This window comes from Colobus angolensis, unplaced genomic scaffold, assembly GCF_000951035.1.
Source record: "Colobus angolensis palliatus isolate OR3802 unplaced genomic scaffold, Cang.pa_1.0 Scaffold44, whole genome shotgun sequence".
Classification (NCBI taxonomy): domain Eukaryota; kingdom Metazoa; phylum Chordata; class Mammalia; order Primates; family Cercopithecidae; genus Colobus; species Colobus angolensis.
The window spans coordinates 1379859-1388166 of NW_012117821.1; the positions used below are offsets into that span (position 1 = coordinate 1379859).

Here is an 8308-nt window from a genome sequence, read left to right on the forward strand (position 1 = left end):
TGGCTGGCTGTGCGGTGCGCGTCCCCCGACCCCCCACTGCGCACGGCGTTTTTGGAGCCATCCCCGTGCCACACCCGCCCGTGTCCTGGCACCCAGATGTGGAACGTGCGCTCGTGTGATCTCTGGGGGTCGCGTGCCCGTAGGAGTGGCCGTGTTTGGATGGCGTGGGAGCGTGTGTGGCCCGGTGTCTGCGTGGCCCATCAGGGGAGACTGGACGTGGTGCCCAGGGAGGGCCTCTCGCGGCCAGCCTCCTGGGGCAGCTACCCAGCCTCCTTCCTGCGCGCCCGTTCAGTCCCTGGCCGGCACTGCCCGGCACTGCGGCACTGCGGGACTTCGCTCGCTCCTCCGGGGGAGAAGACCCAGCCGGAAAGTGCCCTTCCCCTGACAGGGCCCTGTAGCCCTTGGGGATGGCTCAGGGAAGCCCCTCACCTTGTCCGGCTGGAAGTTGGGCTGCACGGAGACCTGGGCCTCGGGTGCTGCCTGTAGGCCGCCCAGCAGCCCCAGCAGGACCAGTCCCATCCACAGCGTGTGATGAGTAACCATTCTCCTGCAGCAGAGCAGGTGTCCGGGGCCTGGTGCCAGTGGTGTGGGAGAGCGAGGGAGGTGTGCGGAAGGTGTGCAGGAGGAGCGGAGGGCACTGAGGAGACCCCTATTTATGGGCCAGGCTTGGCCTCCACCCAGGGCCCGAGGACAGCCCACTGAAGACTCGTGATGCTGGGGGATGGGGTGGCCGGGCACAGCTGCAGCCTCGTCCCCCACAGGGCGCTTATGCAAGAGGCCTGGGCCTGCTGCCCCGGCTGAGGCAGTGTGGGGTGAGGCAGAGGCCCCTGCCCACTGGTCCCAGAGACAGAGCTGGCAGGGACCTTGCCCACCCTCCTCCTGCTGGCAGGGCACACCGACGCAACGGCCCTCATAGAGCAGAGGCTGTGTTTCTCAGCCATGCCCGCCTCCGAGGCCTCTGGTCACTTCCCACTGGGGGCCAGGACCCACATCTCGCAGCCCCTACCATCATTCCCTTTCCGAGCCCTGCCACCCCAGAAGGGGACACAAAGCTCCACTTCCACCCTGAGAAGCCCAGCAAGTGAAGTGTTGGTGAGAAGCTCAGGCCAAGGTAGAGAAACTTGATCTGCCCTGCAGGGTCCCGAGGGCCAGGTGTGCTGGGCATGGCTTCCCCCATGGCCGGCTGTTGGGGCTCTGATAGTGACCCCTGGGCACCCATTTCATCCTGGGGCACCTTTGGGCTTGAGCACAGGCCCTATCCCTTGCCAGAGGCCCCACCTTCTCCCAGCAATCCCCCCACCCTGAGTGTGACCCCCACCGAGTCTGGGCCTCCCCACCCCAAGTCTGGTCCAGACTCGGGAGCACCCCATGGGGCTGTCCTGTTACTCCAGTGCTGCATCCTGCTCCTTGGGCCCCTCCAGCTCGTCGGCCCTGGCTGGGGCTCTGTCACAAGCTGTCACAGGCAGGCACATGCGGTGGGCCCTGTCTGGATTCTGCTGGGACTGAGCTTCCCTGGCAGGTGTGGTGGGTGAGCGCTGCCGCTGATCTGAAGGTAGGCCTGGGTGGGGAGCTGGGAAATGTACGTGAGAGCAGGAGTAAGTGGGATGGGGTGGGGTGGTGAGCTTCTAGGGGGCCGCTGGCGACCACTGGGGGCTGGAGCCCGTCTTCTTTCTGGATTCTATGGCCCATCCCTTGCTGGGGGCTCATGGGCCCTGGGAGTGGGCTGGCATGGACTGCTTCCTTGTTCCCCGTTCCCAATGCCCGGGGGTCAAGGAGGCCAGACGGGGGGAGGCGCACGCCTGTGTAGCAGCAGCGGCTACTGGGCAGCACTGGTGTCAGGGCTGGTGGGGGTGGCCGGTCAGCGTCCCAGGCAGAGGCCAAGGTGAGGGAGTGAGTCCCAGGGAGCCGGGAGGCACCAGAGAGGTGGGGGAAGGAGGGCAAAAGTGCAGGGGGACCAAGGTAGCCCTGAGAACCCACTCCTCCACCCAGGCCTCCCATCAGCCCCTGCCCGGAGCAGCGGTGTGCTGCTGGCTCAGCTGCCATCTGTGCCCTAGGTTGAGAGGGAGGGTCTGTTGGAATAGATAGGGGTGGGGTGCCTAAACCCAGAACCCCACATGGCCCCCAGGCCTGACTCAGCTACAGAGCTAGGGGTTCCCATCAGGACAAGGGAGAGGCAGGAAGAGAGTTGTGGCTGGGACATCATCACAAGATTGGCCTCCTGCCCACTGCCAGCTGAGTCCTGACTGTCATTCCACCCTGGTGGGGCTGGTGGCTCACCGACTGGCCTGGCTGGAGGTCCCAACCCGGACCAGGCCAGTCCAGGACAAGAGCGCCTCCCAGTGGTAAGCAAGCCCTGGGGCGTGGTGGCAAGTGGCCCAGGGCAGGGAGACCCGGGACACGTGGCTCTGGGTCTGAATGGCTTCCGTCGGGGCAGGCCTGGGTCACCTGCCAGGGAGGGACTCTGAAGCCTAATGGGGCAAGGTCTTCCCATAGCCAAAGGGGTTCCCAGGGATCTCGGGTGTCCAGCCCTCAAACCCAGTGCCTAGAACAAGGACCAAGCCCCTCCTCTTCCTCATTTTCTAATGGGCAGCAGAAGGCCCGGCAGGTCCCGTGTCCCTTCTCCCTGACCAGTCGTTACTGAGACCATGTGGTCATTGGCGCCTGGGGAGCTGGAAGAGCTGACAAACTCATGCTTTGGTTCAGGAACCGACTCCTCAGTCCCTGTGGTCAAGATGGCCAGCAGGAGGTCAGAGACACTCCCCAGACACGGTTGAGTGAGGACCAGTGAGTGGAAGCCGCCCACGAGCCCTGATTCATGGGCGCACCTGGGCTTACCCGAGGGCTGGAGATTCATCTCTCACCACATCCAGGAAGGGCAGGGCACTTGCCAGCTCCTGGTGAACACACGCCAGATTTCTCCCCTCCTCCCCCGACTAGGATTGTGCGAGGTGGACAGGGGCAGGAGGGGCCTTCACGGAGCTTCTTGCAGCTTGGGCAGGGACAAGGACCCCCTCACTGCACACGCTCTGTGTCCTTCCCTTTGCTCTGAGCTTGACTGCCAGGCAGGACCTTGGTGGAGCCTAGGGGAGGGCTGGGCAGGAAAGAGGCTGGCCGCCCCACCCCGCTGCTCTGGGAACCAGTTGCTTTGAGTCACAGAATGCAGGGACTTGGCCTCCACCCTAAGAGGTCACGAAGGCCATCCTCCTGCCTGTGGCCCAGGCAGGTCAGAGACAAGGCTGGTGGCCTGGGCCTGGGCTCCCAGAACTGACTCCAACCTTTTCCTGGAGGGAAGCTATGTCTGCCCTGGGGCCCTGGTCAGCATCCTCTGGGGGCAGTGGTGCCCCTATCCAGCGACCCCACCAATGGTTTGCCCTCTAGGGCCGAGGCTGACCCAGTGACTGGTGGGACCTGAGCTCGACTGAGTGCCCACCAGCCTCGAATAAACTCTTGGGGACCTCGTGAGCCCCACCCACTTGTGGCCGGGCATCAGCTCCCCTAGCCTGGGACTGGGGAGGGGCAGCCTCTACACTCCACCTTTCAGAGGTACCCAAGCCTCCCGGCCCCAGAGGCTCACTCCTGCCAGAGCTGCCCCACTAAGGAGCTTCCATAGGGGAGGGCAGTGCCCAGGATCATTGAGACTCTGTGTGGAGTGTTCTGGACAAGTCGGGCAGAAGATCCAGGCCCAGCCCTGAGCGGGGGTAGGCACGGAGGTGGGGAGCAGCCTCTGGAATCGGGTCTCCACTTGTGCCCTGCAGGAGCCAGCCCCTTGTGCTGAATGGAATTCTGGCTTCTGGTCTCTGTGGGGAGCGGTGCCCAGCCTGGTGCTACAGTGACCCAGGAGTCACTGAGATTGTAGCCGGGGAGACCAGGGCCGGGTGCAGTGGGAGAAGCCCAGCTCAGAGCTCCTCTGGGGGCAAGAAATTCTCCCCCAGGCCTCCCTGTGTCAAAGGAGCTGCTCCGTGATTGAAGGAGGCCTGAGTGGACGGGCCACGTGGGACAGCCCCTCCTCAGGGCATCTCTGAGCTGCTCAAAGCATGGGGACCACTCTTCACCCAGTCTGCCTCTCTGTTCCTGGCTGTTTGGGTGTTTACTGACACTGGGAACGGCCACCTCTTCACTCACCCTTTCTGGCTGCCTCTGGCCACCTCTCCCAGCACCACCCTGGAGGTCAGGCTTCCCCAGCAGCCGGGGACAAGCCAGAGGACGGGGAGCCGGTGTATCCCTGGGACTTGAGACTCCTATGTGCATTCCTGGCAGTGAGGTCCAAAGACAGTTATGGCCAAGCTGCAGCCAGTTTTGCTACTTTGGAGCCAGGGCTGGGTTGGCTGTCTCTCGGGGACAAAGGGCAATTTGGGGGTGCTGCAGTGATTTGTCCAATGTGGGGCTCCAGCAGGCTTGGCAGAAGCTGCTGCATCCCAAAGGCAGCAGGGCTGTGAGGAGGGGGTGGCCTAACCCCCGACACCACACCCACACCCCCAGCCTCGAGACGCTCGGCTCCAGGATCCCGGTGCTGTGAGCGGCGCTGTGGACCTCTGAGGCCCAATCTGACTTCAGGAAGCGCCCAGCTAGGTCATGGAAGGTCAGGGCTAAAGTGTCCCCACCTCGCCCGTTTAGGGGCTGGGCGGGAGCTCCCCAGGCCGGCGGGATCTGGGCAGGGGCCAAGCCTGGGAGGGCCTCACCTAAGGACCCCCAGGTCACTGTAGCACCAGGCTGGGCACCGCTCCCCACGGAGACCAGAAGCCAGAAGGGCCATTCCACGCAAGGGGCTGGCTCCTGCAGGGCACAAGTGGAGACCCGATTCCAGAGGCCGCTCCCCACCTCCGTGCCTACCCCCGGTCCGGGCTGGGCCTGGATCTTCAGGGTCTCCTAGCTCCCATCTGGGGAACATGGGGTGGCCACGGGGAGGCTGGGCCCACACCCCTGAGATGGGGGCTCCTGCCTCTCACTCTGAGGTTCCTTCGAGGCAGCCCAGGAGGACGCGGCCACAGCTCTGAGAAGAGCGAGCGGTGAGGGAAGCGCTCCTAGCAGGGGCAGGGGGTGCCAGGTGCTGTGGAGCTTGGCAGGGCCCCTCAGTCACAGGCCTCCATGGCCTGGTCACCCCATGGTCCCAGCCCCCCAGCCTAGGGCAGTTTCTGTTGGGCGCCATCGAGGGCTGTGCTTGAGGATGAATCTGGCTCTGTTCACCTGAGAGTGTGGGACAGACCAGGAGAGCACCCAGCTGGGAGGGAGGCAGCTGCTGGGATCCTCGAGGCCCTCCTTCCTCCCGGCCCTGGCACCCCCACTGCCCCTCTCTCCCCTGCAGGTCTCTGCGTCTCCCTTCTCTCACTCCAGCCCCTCCGCGATTCTCTGCCTGGGCCTGCCCCCCCTCTGTCCTGAGGACAGCAGAGCGTGGCCCGGCCCTTGGCGACCCCACCCTCACCGCCAGTCCCAGCCTTGCTGGTGCCCCCTCCCCGTGGGAGGCTCGACCACACCTGCCCCTACCGCCCCATCAGAAATAAACAGTCTGTGCCAGGAGGAGCCGGATCCAACTGTCCTGGAGCACGGGGTGACTGTGGGTGGGCAGGGCCGCCAGGAGCAGCCCAGGTTCCAAGCCCAGTCTGGGGCAGGAAGGGAATGTGGTCAAGGCTGATGCCCAGGATCTGGTCAAATTTGATAAATTTCTCCCTCAGGTCGAAATCCAGGTCCTTCCCCTACCCTGTGCCAAGAAGAGGGGTGAGCCCTGGGGAGACCCCTCCCTCCCCAGCCCAGCCCTCAGGGGATCCTGGGCGGCCCCTTACCACCGTGCTCAGGGCCTCACCAAGCAGCTGGGCCTGGGTCCCTTCTCCTGGCGCCTGGTCTTGGCGTAGCCTCCATCTTGTCATTTTCCAGCCCCACCTCTGCAGGGAGCAGGCGAGGGTCAGGACCCTACTGCTGCGGACAGGCTGCTGACCGTGCCCCCTCTGGTGCCACACCAAGACCTTCCCTGGAGTGTCCTTTTTAATTTATTGATGTTTTTAGGGTCAGGGTCTTGCTCTGTCACCCAGGCTGGAGTGCAGTGGCACGATCACAGCTCAGTGCAGCCTCCTGGGCCCAAGCGATCCTTCCTCCACAGCCTCCCAAGTAGCTGGGACTACAGGCATGCACCACCACACCCAGCTAATTTTTCTATTTTATTTTTGTAGAGACAGGGTCTCACTATGTTGCCCAGGCCGATCTCGAACTCTTGACCCCAGAGTCTTGACTCCTGCCTCGGCCTCCCTAAGTGCTGGGATTACAGATGTGGAGTGTCCTTAACTTGGGGGCAGTTCTGGGCCTTGCTTGGGGTGTCAGGCAGGGAAGACTCACCCTCCCTCCAAGGGGGTTCTGATCTGGCTGCTTCTCAGGGACGGGGGTCCTGGCCCAGCATTCGCAGAGTGGGTCCCTGTGGGAGGAGGAGGTTGTGGTGGGGAGAGGCTGGGGTGAAGGCTTTGGGGAGGGGCAGGTTGGGTGAGCTGGGGAGGGGAGGCTTCCTGGCCTCCTGGAGGGTCCTGCTCCCCACTCTTCCTGAGGCTGTTCTTCCTGGCAGCCTGCCTGTCCCCACCTCTGACCATGTCCCTGCCCGTGGAAGTTCTCACTGCATGCGTGGAATTGGGGCGTCCCAGCCACAGTTACCGTGTCCTTTGGCCCTGCACCCTGCCCTGATCTTCCCCTGCCCCTGGGTCTCAGGACAGGCTCCTCCTCCAAACTGCAGGCCCCAGGAGAGGAGCAGGGGCCCTACAGCTGTGCTGAGGGTGTGGGTGAGCTCCCTCAAGGCAGGCGCTGCCTCCTTCTGCCCACGGGGACCGCCCACGGGGTCTGCCCACCTGCCTGTCTGTATGAGGGGTCTCCACCCCCAGCCCTCCGTCTCCCCTCCCCGGGCAGTCCCATCACCTGGCAGGGGCTCTTGGCACCCAGCTTCAGCTGAGCAGGCTGGATGTGACCACGGCTGCCACCAACATCCTGAATTGGGACCTGCGTTCGGGCCTGAAGGTGTTGACTGCCAGCCCCAGGACGCACCACGCCCCCAGAACTGCAGGGACTGGCGGTGGGCAGGGCCAGGACCCCCTCCCCAGGCAGGGGTCCCAGGCTGGGCTGGTACCTGTGACTCTGGCATGAGCCTGGATCTGACAGGGATGGGTGACCCTGGCCAGGGGGTGGGCAGCCTTCCTGAGCCTCAGTTTCTCCACTTGCACAGAGGGCGTGAGCGCTTCCCACCTGGCAGGGTTCTCCAGGGCCATGGGGGCCATGCTCACTGTGGCAGTCAGGCCCATTGGCCCAGCTGCACCCTCCTTCCTCCTTCCTCATCCTAGAGGCCACTCACCCGCTCCTTCCTGAGGCTGGAGATAGATCTTGTGGAAAGGCAAGTTCAGGCCCCTCTGGGGGCCTTTGCTGTGGCTGGAGTGTCCCCAGCAGGGTGAGGCCTACCCACAGGGGTCCCAGGGCTCCCCACGGGGCTGCAGGGGGCAGGACTCCTGGGCAGCAGCTGGCCTGGCAGGGGGTAAGGAAGAGGGTAGGGAAGGGGGTAGGTGAGGGTCTGGGCTGGGACCCCCTAGTAATGAGGTCCCCTGCTGGCCCCCACCCCAGGACAAGCAACCTCTTTTTCTCCAAGTGCAGGGAGGGTGAGATTTTGCCCCCTCCCTCCTCAGCAAGGGGGCTAAGGGGAGAGGCGGGGCAGAGGGAGGTTGGGCTGGGGAGGTAGGGGGCCCTCCTTGAACTCAGCCCAGCAAAGGTTGAGGAGCATGCCTTCCACTGGCGCCCACTGTTCCCTGGTCTCAACCTTCCGAGGGGAACGGGGGTGGAAATGTGGGCTGGGGGTGGGCACCCGCAGAGACCACCAGCTCCCAGGGAGGTCCCAGGCCTCACCTCTGATTCCCAAAGCCCGGGTCCCTGCCCTCGTACCCCTACGTCCATCCTCAGAGCTGCTGCCCCGAAGGCTCCTGGCCAGCCCTGGGTCTGGGTGTGATGGCAGAAGACACCGTGCGAGGGTCCACTGTGTGCCCAGCATGGGTGGCCGCCCTGGAGCCTCCCCGCCCTGTCCTGACCTGAGGTGTCAGCGCCCAGCATGGGTGGCCTTCCTGAAGCCTCCCCGCCCTGTCCTGCCCTGAGGCATCAGCAGGATCAGGCCAAGCTGTTCCCTGGCCTGGGACAGGCTGCAGAGGGGAGCGCCGGTGGTGGGTGAGACGGAATGTGTCTGTACTGAGGCTGCTGGCACCCACCCTGCTCTGCCCACAGGTCCAGTCTGGGCCAGGACCTCCCTGATGCAGCCCCACCCCCATCCTCCAAGCCTCCTCTCTCCCAGGTGCAGCAGGTC

At 64.5% G+C, this 8308-nt stretch overlaps 2 protein-coding genes across 2 annotated transcripts in view; both read right to left on the reverse strand.

The window, feature by feature from the left end:
* Window positions 1-3031, reverse strand: part of PTGDS (prostaglandin D2 synthase 21kDa (brain)) — a 6514-nt gene extending 3483 nt beyond the window's left edge. The window contains exons 1-4 of the mRNA XM_011957269.1: window positions 2862-3031; window positions 2639-2721; window positions 1387-1570; window positions 430-572 (exon numbers count right to left, since the gene is read on the reverse strand). Coding sequence (XP_011812659.1) covers window positions 430-572; window positions 1387-1399 — 156 coding nt within the window. The 5' untranslated portion in view covers window positions 1400-1570; window positions 2639-2721; window positions 2862-3031. The remainder of the gene's footprint in view (window positions 1-429; window positions 573-1386; window positions 1571-2638; window positions 2722-2861) is intronic.
* Window positions 3032-5592: 2561 nt separating this feature from the next.
* PRR31 (proline rich 31) lies at window positions 5593-7975 on the reverse strand. The gene is made up of 4 exons (XM_011957270.1): window positions 7897-7975; window positions 7319-7485; window positions 6325-6400; window positions 5593-5876 (listed from the first exon to the last, which is right to left on the reverse strand). The coding sequence occupies exons 1-4, from the start codon at window positions 7906-7908 to the stop codon at window positions 5691-5693; spliced, it is 441 nt and encodes a 146-aa protein (XP_011812660.1). The 5' UTR covers window positions 7909-7975; the 3' UTR covers window positions 5593-5690.
* Between the last annotated feature and the right edge of the window lie 333 nt (window positions 7976-8308).

Bases quoted from the DNA above. Each gene is read 5' to 3' on its own strand.
- PRR31 (XM_011957270.1), bottom strand. The intron at 6,401-7,318 runs GTGAGTGGCCTC...CTCCTCCCACAG, and splicing joins CCAGCCTCAGGAAGGAGCGG to GGACCCACTCTGCGAATGCT. The intron at 5,877-6,324 runs GTGAGTCTTCCC...TGCTCCCTGCAG, and splicing joins AGAACCCCCTTGGAGGGAGG to AGGTGGGGCTGGAAAATGAC.